This window comes from Sebastes umbrosus, chromosome 6 (genome assembly GCF_015220745.1).
Source record: "Sebastes umbrosus isolate fSebUmb1 chromosome 6, fSebUmb1.pri, whole genome shotgun sequence".
Taxonomy (NCBI): domain Eukaryota; kingdom Metazoa; phylum Chordata; class Actinopteri; order Perciformes; family Sebastidae; genus Sebastes; species Sebastes umbrosus.
Genome location: NC_051274.1, coordinates 35,292,904 through 35,315,934, shown reverse-complemented (window position 1 = coordinate 35,315,934; position 23,031 = coordinate 35,292,904). Strand labels below are relative to the sequence as shown.

The following is a 23,031-nucleotide window of genomic DNA, read 5'->3' as shown; positions in this document are numbered from 1 at the left end:
CTCCTCCTAGTGCTCCTGCTCCTCTTCCTCCTCCTTCTCCTCCTGCTGCTCCTCCTCCTCCTCTTCCTCCTCCTCCTCCTGCTCCTCCTCCTCCTCCTAGTGCTCCTGCTCCTCTTCCTCCTCCTCCTCCTCCTGCTCCTCCTCCTCCTAGTGCTCCTGCTCCTCTTCCTCCTCCTTCTCCTCCTGCTGCTCCTCCTCCTCCTCTTCCTCCTCCTCCTCCTCCTGCTCCTCCTCCTCCTAGTGCTCCTGCTCCTCTTCCTCCTCCTTCTCCTCCTGCTGCTCCTCCTCCTCCTCTTCCTCCTCCTTCTCCTCCTGCTGCTCCTCCTCCTCCTCTTCCTCCTCCTCCTCCTCCTGCTCCTCCTCCTCCTCCTCCTGCTGCTCCTCCTCCTCCTCTTGCTCCTCCTGCTCCTCCTGTGTCTCCTCCTCCTCCTCCTCCTCTTCCTCCTCCTCCTCCTCCTCCTCCTGCTCCTCCTCCTCTTCCTGTTCTTCCTCCTCCTCCTCTTCCTGCTCTTCCTCCTCCCTCTCCTCCTCCTCCTCCTCCTCCTCCTCCTCTTCTTGCTCATCCTCCTCCTCCTCTGTCTCCTCCTCCTCCTCCTCTTCTTGCTCATCCTCCTCCTCCTCTGTCTCCTCCTCCTCCTCCTCTTCTTGCTCATCCTCCTCCTCCTCTGTCTCCTCCTCCTCCTCTGTCTCTTCTGTCTCCTCCTCCTCCTCTTCTTGCTCCTCCTCTGTCTCCTCCTCCTCTGTAGAGTCAACAGTTGTCTCCACGTTGTGTTTCAGTCTCTAGTTGGTCTTCAGAGTTTCTGAGTCTCTGAGAGGTTTGAGAGTTTAGTCTGGGTTCTGATCCGGTTTCTCTGATCTGGGTTCTGATCCGGTTTCTCTGATCTGGGTTCTGATCCGGTTTCTGTGATCCATCATGACGTTCCGGAGGCTGAAGAAGGTGAACTCCAGCGGACCGGAGACCGGACCCGCAGTCCGGGACACCGACGTCTATTTCCCCTCATCACGGTCCGACAGCTCCCGGTTACCGGCGGACTCCTCCCGGTTACCGGCGGACTCCTCCTCGGAGGTGTACAGCTACCGGACTCTGGCTTACTCCGGAGGGACGCTGCCCCGCAGCTACCGGAAGGTACCGACTCCATCAACTCTTTATCTCAATATCGATTAGTTATGAACATGTTTAAAGTTACTTTATTAACTTTATCTCTCTCATTATCAATATGTAATCAATATGTAATCAATATGTAATCAATATGTATCAGTTAGGAATATGTATAGTTATGTTATGAACATTTTGAGCTCTAATTGTTTGAGTTGTTTGAAGTTTAGAAGCAGAATAATAATAATTGACTTATTGTTGCATGAGATCAGGTCCAGTTCTGGTTCTGGACATTTAGGACTTCACTGGAACCGGCTCATCAACATGAACACGGTTCTAGTGGAACTTAATGATTATTAGAGGAGATGATATCTAATGATGACCAATGGTGTTCAAAGTGGGGTTCCTGGGGCCCCCAGGGGTCGTTGAAGGGGTTCCTGGTGTCCCAACGGGTCGTTGAAGGGGTTCCTGGTGTCCCAACGGGTCGTTGAAGGGGTTCCTGGTGTCCCAACGGGTCGTTGAAGGGGTTCCTGGGATGATAGCATCTTCTAGTCTTTCTAGTCTGTTGGTTAGTGTCTCTCATTCTGTAACTGTACTTCCACTGGAGGTTTAAAACAGACTAGTGTCAGAGTAAAGAGAGGTCCAGTTATCCACAAACCTCCATCCATCCATCCATCCATCATCCATCCATCCATCCATCATCCATCATCCATCCATCCATCCATCCATCCATCCATCATCCATCCATCATCCATCATCCATCATCCATCCATCCATCCATCCATCCATCCATCATCCATCCATCATCCATCATCCATCCATCATCCATCATCCATCATCCATCCATCAGGTCGTCAGCTCTGTCCGTCATCACGGTCGCCTGAAAACAACAACAACATAACAACACTCAGTTCTACATGACAGCAGACACATCTACAGTATGTTCATTTCATGCTGTTGAGGGAGGAACTGGTTCATGTTGATGAAAGGTGGATTGAAAACTGGAAAATGTTTCTCATGCAAGGAGGACATTTGTTTTTTACTAGATTTTAGTTGAATGAAGGAAAAGTTGGAATATAATACTTTTTTCTTCTTCTTAAACTTTTTATGTAGCAAGAAAGTATTGGTGAGCACCATGGACAAAATAAATACCCAAAACGATAACTCTCAAAGCGTTATCTCAGCAGTGATGTGGGAGAATTAAGTGTTTAAAATATGTGGAAAAAAAGGTTATAATGTGTTATATTACATTATCTATATTTATAATGTGTTATAATGTGTTATATTATATTATTTATATTTATAATGTGTTTTCTAAAATCCTAAAATGAAAACACAACATATTCTCAAGTATTTATGATCTCATACTGTGACGGAGATTTGTGAACTTTTAGTATTAGTGAAAGATTTTTAGTGTATATAAGTGAGTGTGTGAGTGTGTGTGTGTGTGTGTGTATGTGTGCGCGTGCGTGCGTGCGTGCGTGCGTGCGTGTGTGTGTGTGTGCGTGTGTGTGTGTGTGCGTGCGTGTGTGCGTGCGTGCGTGTGTGTGTGCGTGCGTGTGTGTGTGTGCGTGTGTGTGTGCAGGTCTACAACAGTGCATTGTGCTGCAGCCGCCCCGTCGCTCTCTGAGGGAATAAATGCTCTCATTGAGACGTGAGCGGGACAATGTGGAAGTGTTGGACATAAAGAAAGCAACAGTTTACTAGCAGGAGCACAGAGCTGCCTTTCATAGGAGGACCAGACCAGGCCTGCTTATAGACCCCGTCCTTATGGACTCAGTCAGGTAGGACCCGGTCCAGACCAGGTCTGCTTATAGACCCCATCCTTATGGACTCAGTCAGGTAGGACCAGGTCCAGACCAGGTCTGCTTCTAGACCCGGTCCTTATGGACTCAGTCAGGTAGGACCCGGTCCAGACCAGGTCTGCTTATAGACCCGGTCCTTATGGACTCAGCCAGGTAGGACCCGGTCCAGACCAGGGCTGGTTGTAGATCCCTTCAGTGGACAGATCCCGTCCTTATGGACTCAGTCAGGTAGGACCTGGTCCGGACCTGCTGCTGACTGGAGCTTTCACTCAATGCCGTCATTGTGTCACTTATTCCATCTCGCTGTGTCTTTAACAGGCTGGAGGAGGAGGCTGGTTCACTGTGAAATCCAGGCCTGATCCAGGCCAAATCCAGGCCAAATCCAGGCCAAATTCAGGCCAAATCCAGGCCAAATTCAGGCCAAATCCAGGCCAAATTCAGGCCAAATCCAGGCCAAATTCAGGCCTGATCCAAGCCAAATTCAGGCCAAATCCAGGCCAAATCCAGGCCTGATCCAGGCCAAATCCAGGCCAAATTCAGGCCAAATCCAGGCCAAATTCAGGCCAAATCCAGGCCAAATTCAGGCCAAATCCAGGCCAAATCCAGGCCTGATCCAGGCCAAATCCAGGCCAAATCCAGGCCAAATTCAGGCCAAATCCAGGCCAAATTCAGGCCAAATCCAGGCCAAATTCAGGCCAAATCCAGGCCAAATTCAGGCCTGATCCAAGCCAAATTCAGGCCAAATTCAGGCCAAATACAGGCCAAATTCAGGCCTGATCCAAGCCAAATTCAGGCCAAATTCAGGCCAAATACAGGCCTGATCCAGGCCAAATTCAGGCCAAATACAGGCCAAATTCAGGCCAAATCCAGGCCAAATTCAGGCCAAATCCAGGAGCTCTTCTGCTGTTGTGACTGAAGGAAAGCAGCCAGACGCGCATTTCTGGTTTCACCTTTGATGTTTCCATCGTGGCTCAGTGGGGTTTAAAACACAAACACGGTGCACGTGTTGCGGCTTCAGGACGGGGTGGACCGGTTGTTTCACTGACGTGTGCTCAGGAGGTGTGTCCTGAAGGGGGGTCGGGGGGGGGGAACCCCGTGAGTAATGCTGTGTTAACCTCACGCTTCAGGTCTGGTTTCATTTTCTCCTCGCAGGGCGGCGGGCTGCAGACCTGGAAACCGCTAACGCTGCCACCAGAACCACAAAGGTACAAACCTCCTCCATCACTCACTGACTCCTACTCTCCTCTCCTCTTCTGTCTCTTCCTATTCCTCCTCTCACTGTCCACTCCTCTTCTGTCTCTTCCTATTCCTCCTCTCAGTGTCCGGAGTCCTCTCAGTGAAAGGCCTCATTCAGACGGGCGTCTATCGTCTATTGTCATGCATGATGTTCTTTGAGGGTTGTCATGAATTTTTCATGTTTGGCCGCCCCTGCACGAGAGATGCTGCGTTGGCGTCCGTCCGTCCAACAGACCGCCGTACTGTACGTTTAGCTGTGACGTCCATACGCTGGCGTCCGTCCGTCCAACAGACCGCCGTACTGTACGTTTAGCTGTGACGTCCAGACGCTGGTGGACACAGAAGAAGTCCTGTTCAGCCAGCACAGATCTCTTGTTGTCCAGTTTAGATAAAGACGCACATGAAGAGAGGAAGACGGACGTAAACATCTCGTTGACCTCCTCTCATCTTTTATAAATGAGTGTTTGAGTATCATCGTCACCAGGAGCCACAAAGATAGATTTTCTGCTCAACAACAGTTTTTGGAGCTCCTCGACGATCGGAGGCAAATCGGCGTTGACTCGCCGCTCGCACATCTGCACTCGAGCGTCATGTGTGAACTGCTCGCCGACGCAAGCTGAGAGGCTCGCCGACGCCTCGCCGACGCCTCGCAGACACATCCCAGATATCCAGCAGGCTAAATATCTGGAGCTGTCGGGGACTCCGACCACGAGCTGCAGCCAATGAGAGCGCGGGACACGGGTTGAGGGTAAACCTGGGGGAGGAGCCTGTAACAACTGGAAGTGACTGGATGTGTTGGATTTACAACACGGAGAGAAGTAGTTGTTGCACCGAGAGGAAGAAACAGTAAAAGAGAGAGTGGAAACAACAACACAGTGTCTCGTGCACGGTGTCTCGTGCACGGTACCGAGATTTGAGGACTCTGAAAGTCCCGTTGTGTGAACCTCAAGTAGAGTTATTATGGTATGGATGACCTCTGAGTGAGGCGAACGGCGTTACCACGGTTTAACACCACGTTACCGCGGCCTTGGAAAGGGAGGAGAGAGCGGGGGGGAATCATTAGATGTCACCAAATCCTGCAGACTGTCCCTTTAAACGATCAGCTAGTATCAGAACAGATGCTGATTAATCACACAGATAAGAAGTCATATACAATAATAGCTTTATTTATTTATTTATTAGTATATTTATTTATTGTTTAATATATATTTCTTATATAAGAAGTTGCTGCAGTTGAAATAAAAAAGACAAAACTTTGTTCTTTTTCAGGAAGTTGGTGGTTCTGGAGAAGAAGGAAGAGGAGACGTTTGGTTTTGAGATCCAGGTAAGAGGATTAACGGAGGGGGGGGGGTTAACAGGTCGAGTGCCATTTAACAGGATTTCCCAGAACGAACACGTCTCTGTCAACAGATGTTCAAACTGATCGGACACGTCTCCGTCAACAGATGTTGAAACTTGAAGCCTGTAAATCTCTTAATCCGAGCATTTGCCTGCTGCGGCGTGGCGAGGGTTAAAGGGGTCAAAGGTCACGCATCAGTCCAGTAACTCGCTGAGTGTCGGTCCCATGACTCCAGAGAAGAGGAGATGTTTTTCTGTATTTTAAGCCGCGTGGTTTCCATGTAATACCTGCTTCACTGTCAGACGACTTTCTGACCTCGTTTTGACCTCCGTATCTCGCCGATCTCTCCGCCGCCGCCCTGAAGCTCTGCAGCCTTACAATGTCGCCTCTGTTGTGCTTCTTTAAATAGTTCTCTGAAACGGTTAAATGTTGTCGTGGCGTGTTTCAGCTTCAGTGTGAGTGGAGCAGCGCTGCATGGAGGGAAAGACATGTTGTTCTATTTACGGTTTGGATGGATGTTCCCGCCCTTCCTGCCGCCTGTGGCCAGGAGGAAGTGAGGTCATCAGGGCCAGTTTGAGATGAGCTGGGAGTCTCGTGTTTGCCTGTTATGTTCACATACCGACGTGCAGTTCAGGATCCAGCATGCAAATGTGATATTTGCCTTTCAACGATATCTGCGTTTATCTCCAGCGAGCCGGCGGATCTGAATCATTGCAAATGTTCCATCAGAGACACTCGTCCACGCTTTAACAGGAACGCTGGACTGTAGGAAGTTGTTGAGTGTCAGCCACATGTTGGCTGACTGATGGCTGAGTGACAAGAGGAAGTCTATCTGGAGCTGTGACCTTCTGCAGAGAGGCCGCGGCGACAGAAACCAGGAACAACATGCGAATACACGAGGAAGTAACAAAAACACCACAAAATTTGAGACGTTATGTAGCAGATACTGTAGGTCACCTTCAGGCCTTTAGACTCACCTTGACCACATAAAAGGAGGCGCTGAATTAACACCAGAGCAGCGGTGAAGAGCGGCGAGCGGCGAGCGGCGAGCGGCAAGAGGCTATGTGATGTCTATGGGAAGCTGCGGCGTTCGCTCCCGAGCTCAGCGAGCTGCAGCCGTGCGATTCTGCGGCTATTATTATAAAATATATATATATGTATATACATGTATATACATATATATATATATATATATATAATATATTATTATAAACTAAAAGTTGGGAAAAGTTGAACTTTTAACGGAGAAGTAAGGCCAGAGAGGACTGCAGCCAATCAGCAGACAGATCCTTTTGACCTACATTACGTCCTGCGTTATGTTCCTGTGTTTCTTGTAATACAGTTCATGTTTTACCTCCATGTAATACAGGTCATGTTTTACCTCCATGTAATACAGTTCATGTTTTACCTCCATGTAAAACAGTTCATGTTTTACCTCCATGTAAAACAGTTCATGTTTTACATCCATGTAATACAGTTCATGTTTTACCTCCATGTAATACAGTTCATGTTTTACCTCCATGTAATACAGTTCATGTTTTAGCTCCATGTAATACAGTTCATGTTTTACCTCCATGTAATACAGTTCATGTTTTACCTCCATGTAATACAGTTCATGTTTTAGCTCCATGTAATACAGTTCATGTTTTACCTCCATGTAAAACAGTTCATGTTTTACCTCCATGTAATACAGTTCATGTTTTACCTCCATGTAATACAGTTCATGTTTTAGCTCCATGTAATACAGTTCATGTTTTACCTCCATGTAAAACAGTTCATGTTTTACATCCATGTAATACAGTTCATGTTTTACCTCCATGTAATACAGTTCATGTTTTACCTCCATGTAATACAGTTCATGTTTTAGCTCCATGTAATACAGTTCATGTTTTAGCTCCATGTAATACAGTTCATGTTTTACCTCCATGTAATACAGTTCATGTTTTAGCTCCATGTAATACAGTTCATGTTTTACCTCCATGTAAAACAGTTCATGTTTTACCTCCATGTAATACAGTTCATGTTTTACCTCCATGTAAAACAGTTCATGTTTTACCTCCATGTAATACAGTTCATGTTTTACCTCCATGTAATACAGTTCATGTTTTACCTCCATGTAATACAGTTCATGTTTTACCTCCATGTAATACAGTTCATGTTTTACCTCCATGTAATACAGTTCATGTTTTACCTCCATGTAAAACAGTTCATGTTTTACCTCCATGTAAAACAGTTCATGTTTTACCTCCATGTAATACAGTTCATGTTTTACCTCCATGTAATACAGTTCATGTTTTACCTCCATGTAATACAGTTCATGTTTTACCTCCATGTAATACAGTTCATGTTTTAGCTCCATGTAATACAGTTCATGTTTTACATCCATGTAATACAGTTCATGTTTTACCTCCATGTAATACAGTTACCTCCTGTGTGTAATAGAGGAGGTAAAACATGAATGATCAGCAGTGTATGAAACTAGAATCAGGCGGCTTCTGTTGAGTTCGACCAATCAGATGCTGTTTTGTGGTGTGACGTTCCCTCTGTGCTTCCATGGACGTTTTCTTGGAGGAATCGTAACACAAAGAGAGAATTTAGTCCTAAAAGTACGAGCTCAGTCTGCTGAAGCCTCAACGTTATTTTCAGCCGAACTTCAGACGTCATTTATGAAACGTTGGAGTATATTTTGGCGAGAGGTAGACATTCAGTGATTTGATGTGTGTGTCTCTGGCGTTCTGTCACGGCGTCCTCAGCTGCTGGTCCAGCGGTGGTTGTGTATAACGGACACATTGTTAATGTGAGACGGTTCCTCTACATCAAGAAGAAGGACGTATGTATTTTTCTCAGCGGTTGTTGTGTCTCTTTCAGACGTACGGGCTGCACCACCAGGACCAGAACTCGGTGGAGATGTGCACGTTTGTGTGCAAAGTGCACGATGACAGTCCAGCCCAGCAAGCGGGACTTAGAGTTGGTGAGTTTCCTCTTTTTTGAACTGAAGCCTAAAATAACCTGTAGAGCTCTGGTAATAGACCTGAGGGGAAGTCAGCTGACATGCGTCGTGCCGTACGCCAGCCGCGTGGGGAAGTACCAACAGGCCTGTTTGCCTTCTCATCCTCAAGTCAACACTCAGCTCCTCTCTCAGCGCCAGGTCTACAGTCAGTCACACTTTGAAGGAAGTCTTATTTTCATACGGGACATTTTGGGTCCTTTTTCTAAATCCTCAAATATGGAAAGAGTGATTTTAAAAGAGTTGATCTTAGTCCAACAGAAGCTGTGATGTCATTCACTTTGCTTCTATAAACTATCTCTGGGTTTCAAACTCGTGACGGCTCGGTCCCCAGCCGCTCCGCCTCCTTCCTTCACCCAACCTGCGTGTGTCACTTCAGTTTCACTTCCTACATTCCTCGCATGCTCGCTCTATTGTTCCCCGTGTCTCGCTGCGAGCGCAGTGACATCATTCATCATCGGGCGGCGGTTTCTGAAAGAGGAAAACAGGCTGAGAGCTCACAGACGCTGCTGCTGTCACGCAGGAGCGTTCACGCCACATCTAACGGTCCTCAAGTGGAACAATACGAGTCTCAGATAAATAAACCGATGTGGCTTCAACATCTTTAAATTAGTTCATTAAGGAGCCTGACGCCTCCTCCACATCTGGGCTGCACATCTGTGTTGCACATCTGCGCTGCACATGTGTCGACGTTTCATTCACAATCAAACAGCCAGTCGGATTGAATCCTGATCTGATGTGTGTGTGTGTGTGTGTGTGTGTGCGTGTGCGTGCAGGGGACACCATCACCAGTGTGAACGAGGTCACCGTGGACGGGTTTCGGCACCAGGAGATCGTTCAGCTCATCCGGGCCTGTGGCGACACGCTGAGGTACAGACGGATCAATATCAATATAATTCATCAGTTAACGTGTTCATCTATTCTAGAGATGAAACATGAAGTCCATCTGACAGGAAGGTAGAAGCAGCTTGATGGTTGTTAAAGTGAAATAATCTGATTAGATAGATAGATGGATGGATGGATGGATGGATGGATGGATGTCCTCCTCCTCCTCCTCGTCCTCCTCCTCGTCGTCGTCTTCCTCCTCCTCCTGCTCCACCTCTTGTAAAAGTTATACAGCCCAGTTAGTGTGTGTGATCTGAACCACATCAGAGCATCAGAGCAGGATCACAGTTACAGTCTGACATCATCACATTACTCTGTGGACACTAACTGGAGTCTGAAGGTTGAAGTGAAAACGAGTCCACTCGTGTAATTCAGAGGATTTACCAGCGTGGAGTGGAAACTGTTCCCCCCGTCCCCCCCGTCCTCCTCTCCACCACCGTCTAATGAAAAGACTCTTTCATACGGTCACACTGTAGTTGTTTTATGGCTCTTGTTGTTTTTATAAGAGCTTCCTGTTACTCTGATGAACTCTGGTTATAGACAGTCTTATTCTGGTTATATACAGTCTTATTCTGGTTGTATACAGTCTTATTCTGTTATACACAGTCTTATTCTGGTTATACAGTCTTATTCTGGTTATATACAGTCTTGTTCTGGTTATATACAGTCTTATTCTGGTTATACACAGTCTTATTCTGGTTATACAGTCTTATTCTGGTTATATACAGTCTTGTTCTGGTTATATACAGTCTTATTCTGGTTATATACAGTCTTATTCTGGTTATATACAGTCATATTCTGGTTATATACAGTCTTATACAGTCTTATTCTGGTTATATACAGTCTTCTTCTGGTTATACAGTCTTATTCTGGTTATATACAGTCTTATTATTGTTATATACAGTCTTATTCTGGTTATAGACAGTCTTATTCTGGTCATACAGTCTTATTCTGGTTATAGACAGTCTTATTCTGGTTATAGACAATCTTATTCTGGTTATAGACATTCTTGTTCTGGTTATATACAGTCTTATTCTGGTTATAGTCAGTCTTATTCTGGTTATAGTCAGTCTTATTCTGGTTATAGACAGTCTTCTTCTGGTTATGCAGTCTTATTCTGGTTATAGACAGTCTTGTTCTGGTTATATACAGTCTTATTCTGGTTATATAAAGTCTTATTCTGGTTTACAGGCTGGAGACGGTCTACAGTGACTCCATCAGGAAAGCGGAGCTGGAAGCGCGGCTGCAGTATCTGAAGGTGACTGAAGCTTTTTCCTTTTTACTGTTTGTCAGACTGTGTGTGTCCAACGGTCTGTTATACGTAGCAACGGTCTCTTATATGTAGCAACAGTCTGTTATACGTAGCAACGGTCTCTTATACGTAGCAACAGTCTGTTATACGTAGCGACGGTCTGTTATACATAGAAACAGTCTGTTATACGTAGCAACATTCTGTTATATGTAACAACGGTCTGTTATACCGAGCGACGGTCTGTTATACGTAGCGAAGGTCTGTTATACGTAGCAACGGTCTGTTATACGTAGCGAAGGTCTGTTATACGTAGCAACGGTCTGTTATACGTAGCGAAGGTCTGTTATACGTAGCAACGGTCTGTTATACGTAGTGAAGGTCTGTTATACGTAGCAACATTCTGTTATACGTAGCGACGGTCTGTTAAATGTAGCAACGGTCTGTTATACGTAGCAACAGTCTGCTATACATAGCAACGGTCTGTTATACGTAGCGACGGTCTGTTATACGTAGCAACATTCTGTTATACGTAGCGACGGTCTGTTAAATGTAGCAACGGTCTGTTATATGTAGCAACAGTCTGCTATACATAGCAACGGTCTGTTATACGTAGCGACGGTCTGTTATACATAGCAACGGTCTGCTATACATAGCAACGGTCTGTTATACATAGTAACGGTCTGTTATACATGGCGACGGTCTGTTATACATAGCAACGGTCTGCTATACGTAGCAACGGTCTGTTATACATAACGACGGTCTGTTATACGTAGCAATGGTCTGCTATACATAGCGACAGTCTGTTATACATAGCAACGGTCTGCTATACATAGTGACGGTCTGCTATACATAGCGACGGTCTGTTATACATAGCGACGGTCTGTTATACATAGCAACGGTCTGCTATACATAGCAAGGGTCTGTTATACGTAGCGACGTTCTTTTATGCATAGCGACGGTCTGTTATACGTATCAACGGTCTGTTATACGTAGCGACGGTCTGTTATACGTATCAACGGTCTGTTATACGTATCAACGGTCTGTTATACGTAGCGACGGTCTGTTATACATAGCGACAGTCTGTTATACGTATCAACGGTCTGTTATACGTAGCGACGGTCTGTTATACGTAGCAATGGTCTGTTATACAGAAATTACAGACCGTTATTGACCAATCAGAATCGAGTATTCAACCTAGCCGTGTAATAATGTTAGATATAGACCCCCCCACACACACCTGCCCCCCCCCCCAGCAGCACCACCTGTTGCAGCAGCAGCTCCCTGATCTCTGCAGACATTCTCCAACTGGTGGCTGTTAGAAAGCTGCCAGCTTCCCCCCCAAACATCCCAGCAGCTGTTGCTCTGATCCTCGGCTCTCTGAGATACTAATCCTCCTGTTACACATTAACCTGCTGCTCAACACGCTGCAACGCCGGGATATCTCTCTCTATATATACAGTATATATATATATATAATATCACTAAATACAACAACTCATTCATGTTGCTATTGACTAGGGCTCTCATTTTAACGCCACTAATTTCTTTAACGCGTTAACTTGTGATTTTTAGTTTGTAGCGGATCAGTTTTAAATCTAGAGAGAAGATCCTGGTATCATCTGAAACTATAGAACCTGATGAATCCATCGGTACCGACCAGGTCAGACTAGCTGGTCATGAAGGAGGTTAAATAACGCTCCACAGTTATGCTAAACTGTCATGTCCATGTTCAGAGGGGTCCCTTGACTTCTGACCTCCAGATCAGTGAATGTAAATGGGTTCTATGGGTACCCACGAGTCTCCCCTTTACAGACATGCCCACTTTATGATAATCACATGCAGTTTGGGGCAAGTCATAGTCAAGTCAGCACACTGACACACTGACAGCTGTTGTTGCCTGTTGGGCTGCAGTTTGCCATGTTATGATGGGAGCATATTGTTTTATGCTAAATGCAGTACCTGTGAGGGTTTCTGGATCAATATCTGTCATTGATTTGTGTTGTTAATTGATTTACAATAATAAATATATACATACATTTACATAAAGCAGCATATTGTCCACTCCCATGTTGATAAGAGGTTTAAATACTTGACTAATCTCCCTTTAAGGTTCATTTAGAACAGATAAAACATGTGTGATTAAATATTTGAGTTGATTGACAGCCCTAGAAACGACTACAAACAAAAACACTGACAGAAAAACGGACACACTAAAAACTAGTCCAGTCATAGTCCGACCACGTTGCCTGTCAGTTAGCGGTGAGACGGGGAAGTCGTCTTCCTGTTATGTGTCAATGCAGCTTTTCGGTTTCACACATACTGATGTAATCAGTCCCTTGCGTGGACACACATAATGTAACTCTGTTATACATGAGCTGGGAGACCCCCCATGAACAGGATCAAAGATTATAGATATCATCATCAAAACTTCCCCAGTTCATTACTCACATCAACACGATGTATTTATGAATAACAGGTTTTCTGAAATGTTGTGTTTAAATATGTAAATGAGGCGTTCTCTGACGGTAACTTTGGGTGAATTTAGGTAAATCTACAGACACAAAAAGACGAAGTAGTAAAATAAACACCTAAGTGTGTATTCTTTCCACTAGTCAGTTAGGGTAACCCTGAAGTAGGGTTAGGGTAACCCTGTAGTAGGGTCAGGGTATTCCTGTAGTAGGGTCAGGGTATTACTGTAGTAGGGTCAGGGTATTCCTGTAGTAGGGTCAGGGTATTCCTGTAGTAGGGTCAGGGTATTCCTGTAGTAGGGTCAGGGTATTCCTGTAGTAGGGTCAGGGTATTCCTGTAGTAGGGTCAGGGTATTCCTGTAGTAGGGTCAGGGTATTCCTGTAGTAGGGTCAGGGTATTCCTGTAGTAGGGTCAGGGTATTCCTGTAGTGTCTGTCTGGCCTTAAATGAATGCGTCCCACCGTTAACCCTTTACGTTCCTGTTTCATGAGTTGTTGTGTCTTTTATTGAACATTATGTCTCCGTCTCGTCTCCGTCTTTGTTTTGCAGCAAACTCTTCATGAGAAATGGGATGAATATCGCTCGCTGATGGTGCAGGAGCAGAGGCTGGTTCACGGTACGATATTATTTCATTCATTCATTTACTTTATTTCTCTCCGTGTCAAATCTGCTTTTACACACAGAACACATTCATTCATCAGATTTATACATGTAGAAACATGAACACAATATTTCTCTGACCTGTGTTGACAGCGTTGCGTTGCGTAGCGTAGCGCAGCGTTGCGCAGCGTTGCGCAGCGTTGCGCAGCGTTGCGCAGCGTTGCGCAGCGTTGCGCAGCGTAACGTAGTTTGAAGAGTTTCCTGCGTGTTAAACTCGTGGTCGTCCTCCGTCCTCACTCTTCTTCCGTCCTGCAGGAATCGTGCTGAGCGACGCCGCGGTCTACGAGTCCCTGGAGTCGGCAGGCATGTACGGCAGCCTCGGCACTCCCAGCCCCGCCGCTCAGAGAGCTCTCCGCTGCACCGGCAGCACCAGCAGCAGCGCCAGCTTTCTCAGCACCGCCACCGAGGACGACCCTCTCTACCAGACCTGCCCGTACCGGGAGGACGGTGGCGTGGACTCGGACGGCACAGACAAGAAGAAAGAGCAGCAGCAGCCGCAGAAGAAGCAGCAGCGCCTCCGACCGGCCAGCGAGCTCTTCAGCACGGCCAAGACGCAGTTGACCCGCAGCGCCAGCACACGCAGCCACATGAGAGGACCTTCGTCCTCGTCCACCTCGGGGGACAAGCAGGGAGGAGTCAGCTCGCTGCAGAGGAAGCCCAAACAGAAAAGCTTCCGCAGGCGCATCCTCAAATTCATCCCGGGCTTGAACCGCCCGTTGGAGGAGGAGGAGAGCAAACTGTGAGCCGTCGGCCGAGACGTCGCCGACCCAAAGACTGAAAGCACCAAACCACCGAAGAAGAGTGAAGAGAAAGAACATGTGTCTCCGGTCTGCAGCGGTTCACAGCTGTACATAACTTCCTTTAGTTCTTTAACTTATTTATTTATTTGATCTGCTCTTTGTCCACTTTTACTGCATGCACCGTCTTTTATTCTGACCGCCGAGTCGACGGCGTGTTTGTGCAACGCCACATTTTGTAAGTTTGATTTTTACTTTGGATGATTCCTGTTGATCCTGTTTCATGTTGAAGTCACGGCTCCTAAAAATAAAAATGTGTCATTTTCAGATTATTCGTTCATTATTTTGTGCAGAGTTTGCAAGAAAAGCTATTTTGTTCCAGAAGCCACAGCTGTTTGTGGGAACGCTCGCTGCCAGACCTCGAGGGTACACGCCGTCTGGTTGTAATTTCCCCGCTGGAGATGTGTCCCAACGCCATGTGATGCTTTTAAATATAGCGAGTCTTCATCGTTCCACAACTCTTATCACTTGAGTTCTGGAGGTCAGCGTCTGGTTTGTGATGGTTTGAGGCTTGTTGGTGGTGCGAGGTGTCCAGAATGGAGGCTGTTGTATCGGCGTGACACGCTGTATTGTTGGGAGGACGGCGAGGAATGTGCGGAGAAAGGCATGACCCAAAATTCCGAAACACAACCGCTTTCTTTCAGCTCCTGCAGGCCAAGGATTCCTCCTCTTCCACGCTGCCATATTCCCATGGCAGCTTCGGTGTGTGTGTGTGTGTGTGTGTGTGTGTGTGTGTGTGTGTGTCAGACAAAACATTTAAAACTTCTTGAAAAAAACTATAAAAAAAGGGTTTTTTTTACAGTGTAATATATAGTATTATATAATATATATTATATCCAGCTCAACACAGAGTGATGTGTGAACTGGTGGAGTGCTTTAACAGTTACATCCTTCTTTGCTGACTTCTATTTAACTGTGTGTGTATATGCGTGTGTGTGTGTGTGTGTGTGTGTGTGTATGTGTTGGGCGGGGGTTGCTCTGAGTCTTTTCATTCCCAGCTGACCCGTGAGGTCACGGCGGTCACTCTCTCCGGCGTTGATCCCTTTTGTCCTCCGCCGGTCATTCAGAGATGCTTCCATCAGGAGTGTTGATGATGACGAGCGATGGTATGCGGCGGCCATGCTGTTGGAGCCGAGCCCTCTGACTGTGTGTGTGTGTGTGTGTGTGTGTGTGTGTGTGTGTGTGTGTGTGTGTGTGGGGGGGGTGGATTGTTATGTGAGCTTGCCGGTGCTGGAACGTGAGTTCAGAGTGAACGAGCTGAATGCATAACGAGGGGATTATTATTCAATATGATGGTACACTAAAAACAAGGTGAGAACCATTTAACAGACAGAAGACATAATATCACGATACACCGGCGTATCGATATTGTCGGGTCGGGTCCGGTCGGGTCCAGTCTGGTCCGGTCCGGTCCGGTCCGGTCCGGTCTGCCTGTGAGGTGAGCAGCTTTGAGAAGAGGAAGTAGAAGCGCCTGCAGGACATAGTTGAGTCTCTGTGGTGAAACGCTCCGACCAGACTGCTGTTTCTCAAGCTCGCCGTGCGTCACCACCGTTGGTGTCGGCCGGCCGGTTAGAGCCTCCGGTGACATCAGTGGATCGGATGTTCTCATTGGTTCAGAATAAGGAAGCGGTTTGATGTTTGTGCTCAACACTTTTTAAACACACGTGTCCACAGAGAGGACACCAGACAAAACCACAAATGTTAGTCTCACGCAACAAATTAAAAAAAGCTGTCTGAAGCAGAAATATCACTCAGAACGTTGGGGGTCATAAAGCGTGCGTGGGTGTCATAAAGCGTGGGTGTCATAAAGCGTGCGTGGGTGTCATGAAGCGTGGGTGTCATGAAGTGTGGGTGTCATAAAGCGTGGGTGGTAGAAGGAGAGGAGAGGAGCTGTCGAGGCGCAGGATGTGGCTGACAAATGTGCCGGAAATCCACCATAAAGATAAGAGACCACAACGGTTAGAAAAAGACTGCATCATGTGCACGTGATTATCTCCGTGTTTGTCTATCACTTTGTGTTTAACAAAGAGACAGAAAGAGGTATAACGTCCAGTAAAATAAGAACCTGCCTCCAGACTCCACCTCTAACAGAAGTAACAGAGACAGAAACAGGTAGAACCTACGACAGTATATTTACTGCAGTAGGTTACACGTTAGTGGGTGAAGGTGAAGGTGAAGCTGTTTCTAATAGTTTTGGGGGCTGAAGGGAAGTCGCTGCAGGATCTGGTGGGTTACAGTCCTTCATGTCGGGGGGGTTGACTACGTCAGCGGATGTCTGGATGAAGGGGAAGAAGCTGTTTGCAAAGACAACAGAAATCGTTGTGTTCAGTTACCGTAGCAACACTTCCTGTTCATCATATCTCCTCATGTGGGTCGATCTGCAGTTACACACACAGTACCACTTGAAGTGACTTCCCCCAGCAAACACACACACACATACACACACACACACACACACACACACTCACTCACACACTTATATTTCCTGTTTCAGCGAGCGACAGGTGTGAATGGTTGAATACGCTTTTATTTCCCTTTGCTGCTCAGATGTCAGACAGTCAGGACCAGTTTAGCTTTAATGCTAACAGGAAACGCAACAGCTGCATGTGGCTAATCTCAGTGTGAATGTAGGGATGAATGAATCATGTGTAGGATATATTAGTCTTAACCCAGGGGTCAGGGGTCAGCAGCCTTTACTATCTAAAGAGACATTTTAGGCAAAATCTGTCTGGAGACGCAAAACATGTGATCATTGTGATGAAGGTAACACAGTTTGAGGGAAAACACATCTGAGATTTACAGAATAAAGTCAGAATATTACGAGAAAAAAAGAAAATAACATGTAAAATTACTAATTTATAATATTACGACTTTATTCTCTAAATTTCAGATTTATGTTTTTTCCTCAATGTGGTCCTAATACTCCGTCGTACCGTCGTACCGTCGTACCATAGACCTACAACAATGAGAAATAAAAATGAAAACGTAAACAAATCATTTTTCTAAGTCCACAGGGAGCCGCTGGAGAGGAGCTGGAGAGACGCAGGTTAACCTGATATACATGTGAGTGTCTCTCTCGCTTCCAGAAGCTTCCGTATTTCATCAGATCTGGAATAAATGTGTAAATTTAAACCTGGATTAAAGTTAATCAGGTATGTGAGACGGTCTCGTCGTGGAGGCTCCAGACGGTGTATGACGGGCCTCAGATCAGACGTCCAGGTGTCAAACAGGTTCCTCTTTTTAATGATTCATGTTTTATGATGTTTGAGGAGTCAGATAAGGAACCAGCTGCCAACGGTCCGTCCGTCTGTCCACGCCGTGATCCACAAACACACATGGAGACAGAACATCATCATGAGCTCAAACTACACTCCAGGTCAGTGTTCAAAGAACCGCCGGTGTTCCAATCAATCAATCAATCAATCAATCAGAATGATCAATGTTTATTCATCATTAAATGATCTAACTAACAGGCTGCTGATAAACCTGAACCTGCTGGTGCTTCACAATCATACACACGGGGAACATCCACGCCTCGGCGAGGCAACACGTGGCGCTGACATGCTGGCGGACGGCGGGTCTATCACACACTTTGGCGTGATATGAAATATGAAAAAGAATAGACATATTTTTTGTTCACGTAGAAATTCTTCTCTGTCTTCACAGACTTACACACAGTTATGGCTCAGCGTGGCTCGGCGTGGCTCGGCGGGGCTCGGCGTGGCTCAGCGTGGCTCGGCGTGGCTCGGCGGGGCTCGGCGTGGCTCAGCGTGGCTCGGCGCGGCGCGGCGGGGCTCGGCGTGGCTCGGCTTGGCTCGGCAGGTCGAGCGGGTCGTCCTTTAACGACGGCGGTTCGATGTCCGCATGTCAAAGTGTCCTTGAATGAGACACTGAACCTCAAGTGTCTCCGCGGACGCTTCACAGCAGCTCACTGCTCCTGATGATGACGGGCTCGTTGGAGATGAGCCATGCCGGCGTAGAATCGATCACCCGCGATCGCCACGCAATGCATGCTGGTTAGATCTGTGTCTGACTCGATGCCGACTCGCTCCGACATCATGACCACGTGGGCAACGATGACCTCACAATATCGAGGCGGCAGCCGCAGTTGTTTGAGCCAGGCGCCGCAGCTGCTCTGCACCGACTGCAAGACCCAGGGGCATGATGGGAAACGCCTGGCTGTCGCCTGATCAGAGAGCTGATTGGCTCTTAGTTTAGACAGCAAACACCACGTGTTGTAGAAAGACACAACTCTCTGTGTAGTTGTAATATTTAACACTAGATTGTAGGATATTAGTTTCATGTTGTGCAATGAAGGTTTCATCTGTTAACAAACATCTGGAGTGGTTGATAATAATAATTATTATAATAATGAAGGTTATTTATATATAACACTTATTAAAACGTGCTCATTGTGTTTTACAGGAAGTAACTCTCTCTGTGACTTCCTGTAATAATAATAATATCATCAATCCTCATCATCATCAGTAATAATATAATCCGAGGGGCCTGTTGATGGGTTAAATCCAGAGGTCAAAGTTCATCTATGTATCTGTATGTATGTGATGATTCTAATAAAGTTTAGGTTACAGTTATAAACTTCCTGTGTCGTGTGTTAGAGTCCATGAAGACTATGAAGTAAGAAATGCATCTCAGGGTTCAGGACCCTGACGAGGTCTGAGAGCTTCACCTGTTCCTGTCAACCAGACTCAGGTGAGCTCAATCTGAATCAGTGCTCTGATAACTAGCAGGAGAACACACTGCTCTGTTTGCTCGGCCAGCGGCCACACAGCTCTCTGTGTTCCCTCGGGTTATTCTTTAGTGTTTGTCGGTGTGATAATGTTCTAATGTGTTTGTCTACTTCCACTAATGATTCATTCAGTGGTTAACTGATGCTCCCTGTCCCTTAAATGTGTCATACTTGATGTCCCTGTAGACTCGAGCCCTAACCGAGCAGGTTACACCTAAAACAGACTCAACTGCTGTTCTATGAGACGTCTGACGTCTGTGAGTGTGTGAGGGAGAAAGTGCTCAAATACAAAGGCAGGAAGTGTTGTGGGGTTATATCTGTAAACACAGCGGGGCTTCAGTTTCAAACCTTTTCTCCGAAATATTAAATATATAAATATTTTAACCTTTTTTTCACTAAATAAAGCCTCAAACCTCCAGATGATGTCACCACTACAGGGTCCAGAGCAACGGGCGGCCCAGCAGACGTGCACACGTGGTTGAAAGAAAGAGAAAGGCGACAGTTAACTTCTTCCTGTCTCCAACGACAGGAAGTTGGTGGGGATCACCCTGTTCTGTTTTGTCAAAGGAGACGCTGAACAAATCGAAATCACCACGTCCATGCTGGTGGGACAGAACCAGCACATTGTCCTCATCTCCTCCGTGTCAGACAAAATGAAACCAGCATGCAGAGCAGAGAGCGTCTGGGCTTCAGGAATGCTGCTACGCTGTGGTGTTTGTCCAAGAAGAGAGAGGATGTTGACTCACCAGCTCCAGGAAAACAGAGAGGACGGAGCCCAGATAGGACGGGGCCCGGAGAGGACGGAGCCCGGAGAGGACGGAGCCCGGAGAGGACGGGATCCAGAGCGGACGGGACCCAAAGAGGACGGGGCCCGGAGAGGACGGGGCCGGGAGAGGACGGGGCCCAGAGAGGACGGGGCCCAGAGAGGATGGAGCCTTATCTGGCTTTAAAGGAGCAGAGTGGAACATTTCAGAGGATCTATTAGCAGAAATATAATATTCATAACTCCGCCATAACTCGCCCGTCAAGGCCAAGGGCCGTGACGGGCCGTGACAGGGCGTGAGGCTGAGGGCCGTGAGGCCGAGGGGCGGTATGTGACGAGTTGGGATGAAAATGTCTTGGTTACTCCTAAAGTAGTGTAATTATGGTATGGATGACCTCTAAGCGAGGCCAGCGGCGTTAGCATGGTTTAACACTCTGCAGCTCACGTTACCGCCGTCTTGGAAAGGGAGGAGTGAGAGGAGGGGTACTCAGTCGGTTGCAATCCGCAACCGCACCGCTAGAAGTCACCAAATCCTGCTCGCTGTCCCTTTAAAACCACCTGAGACTAACAGAGGGTTTTGGTCTGAAACATAGACTCTATACAAGAAGTGGACGTAGTCACCATGACATCACCCATTGGTTCATGGACGCCGTTTTGAAGCCTCGAGTTTGACATTTTGGTGGTCGCCATCTTGTTTTTTTTTGCAACCAGAAGTGAATCAAGAGGATGGAGAAGCTTTTAGTCATCCAAAATGTTCTAATTAACTTTAATGAAGTGAGAACACGCTGAAAGGGTTAAAGATGTTAAAGACGAAAACACGGACAACTCCCAGACCGGACAACGCCGTGGTAACAGACCTGTCAATCAGCAGGTAGCCCCGCCCTGAAGCATCCTCTGCTTTATGGTCTATCTGACTCTAAATGGGACCATCATTTACTAAATGAACATCATGCTGTATGAAGAAGACTTGAAACACAAACTCATGTTGAGGATGTTTACTGAGGTCAGAGATCAAGAGAGAAGGAGGCTCATTTTCTATCAGACTTCTATAGAACCAGAGGAGTCGCCCCCTGCTGGCTGCTAGACAGGATGAAGGTTGAAGGCTTCACTGTTCAGACCCAGATGTTGACCTCTGGTCTGAAATGAGTATAAAGCTCAGTAATATATCTTATTTATATTGCGTGTAAACAGCGTTGCTTTTATCTGATACAGTTCAACAAACACTCTGAACACCTGAAATAGCTTCACTCTCAATCCAAGAAGGTAGACATGACTCATCCCCCCCCCACACACACACACACTTCATATTGAAATAGTGGTGACACGAGAATGACGACTATGAAAGGAGACAATCTGCATGTTGTGATATCGTGTTGCTGAAACTTCCCCTATAACTGTGTTTAATAACGTATTTGGAAAGACGGAAGTCAGTCTGTCTCGTCACCGTGTGGTTCTGTCAGCGGCTTCTTCTTCTATCACATGATCACTGGAATACATCTCACAGCACCTCTATACTGTACTGTGCATGCTGATGAAACCGGAGAATTCATCCCAACATCAGCACATGGGGACAAAGCTGTTATCCATTTCCATCTGAATAGCAGCTGTGCTTGTAACAGTTGACATTTGTCTACCAGTTTCTTCAGTCCCTGCCTCGTACTGACGAGCCAGGCTTTGTATTGTTTGGGGATTTCACTTGCATCAGTGCAATCAACCCCGGTGCACACACACACACACACAGGCACACACACACACTCTTTATAAAGTCCCGCTTTAACAACGGGCTCCTGACCTTGAACAGGTCCAGGAAACTCTGAGACAATAACACCGCTAGTTCGTCCACGGACTGTATCTGGAAAAAACAAGAGGAAACTCATTGAGGAAAAAAAGATGAAAAGGAGCCAAAGTCATCCGAGAGCCAACGGAGTGAGTCAGTGATGGCGGCCGTCCCGGACCTGGAGAGGAGTCCAAACAACAGCAGCAGCAGCATTAACAGCATTAGCGCGCCACCACGGCGGCCCTGCAGGCCTGGAGAGGACTCCAAACAACAGCAGCAGCCCGCCGCCACGCCTACTGGTTCCAGATATCTATGGGTTCATATTTGATATCTATGCTTTAAACAGATCCACTAAAGAGGGATAATGATCCAGTATTTCATTAAACTGAACTGAACTCTGAAGTGAAACACTTCTCTTGATGTGTGTTGTTCTGTCTCTCAGGGTCTTTAAGGTTTGTCGCTGTAACATTTAACAGATTTAAGTCATTACACATCCACATATATTTTATATATATATATATATATATAACACATATATAATCACCAGAGGGCCCACGGGACCACATCATCACCACTCTGAAGTCATGATACCAGTACATCAGTAAATATGAAATGAAAATATAAATATGATGAATATCAGTAAATATGAAATGTACTGAGATGATGTTGTTCAGTCGTGTCAGGATGCTGCCCTCTAGTGGTCAATCAGTTCACAAGGTGTTCAAGTAAATGAGGATGTGACATATATATACAGTATATATATATGTATATATATATATATATATATTATTTTTATTTATTTCAATTTTTTTGTAATTTTTTTGTAATTTTCAATTAAAACTTTATTGCAGACTCAAGGTCCAGATAATAAACAAGACATTACATATAATACATATATCTTTGAATCACTGAAGACGCTCCTTCTTATTCCAGGTGTGACTTCTTATTAAATCAGCTCTACTGTCAGTGAGCCGTCCAGATGAGAACCTCCATGAACCTTCAGAGAGCTGAATGTTGCTCCCATGTTGCACCACCAGATGGAGCCCCATGTTGCACCACCAGATGGAGCCCCATGTTGCACCAACAGATGGAGCCCCATGTTGCAAAAGCACCACCAGATGGAGTCCCATGTTGTACCACCAGATGGAGATCCATGTTGTACCACCAGATGGAGTCCCATGGTGCACCACCAGATG

The 23,031-nt window shown here is 46.3% G+C and overlaps 1 protein-coding gene across 2 annotated transcripts; it reads left to right on the top strand.

The window, feature by feature from the left end:
* The first annotated feature begins 707 nt into the window (after positions 1-707).
* tamalin (trafficking regulator and scaffold protein tamalin) lies at positions 708-14,817 on the top strand. 2 transcript variants are annotated; one of them, XM_037773233.1, is made up of 9 exons: positions 718-834; positions 887-1,126; positions 4,054-4,106; positions 5,407-5,461; positions 8,345-8,447; positions 9,260-9,353; positions 10,560-10,626; positions 13,638-13,704; positions 14,004-14,817. In XM_037773233.1, exons 2-9 carry the CDS (start codon positions 914-916, stop codon positions 14,489-14,491), a joined length of 1,140 nt encoding a protein of 379 aa, XP_037629161.1. In that variant the 5' UTR covers positions 718-834; positions 887-913; the 3' UTR covers positions 14,492-14,817. The 2 variants fall into 2 exon arrangements, with proteins under 2 accessions (XP_037629160.1, XP_037629161.1); XM_037773232.1 differs by having other exon boundaries at positions 708-1,126.
* Positions 14,818-23,031: the final 8,214 nt, after the last annotated feature.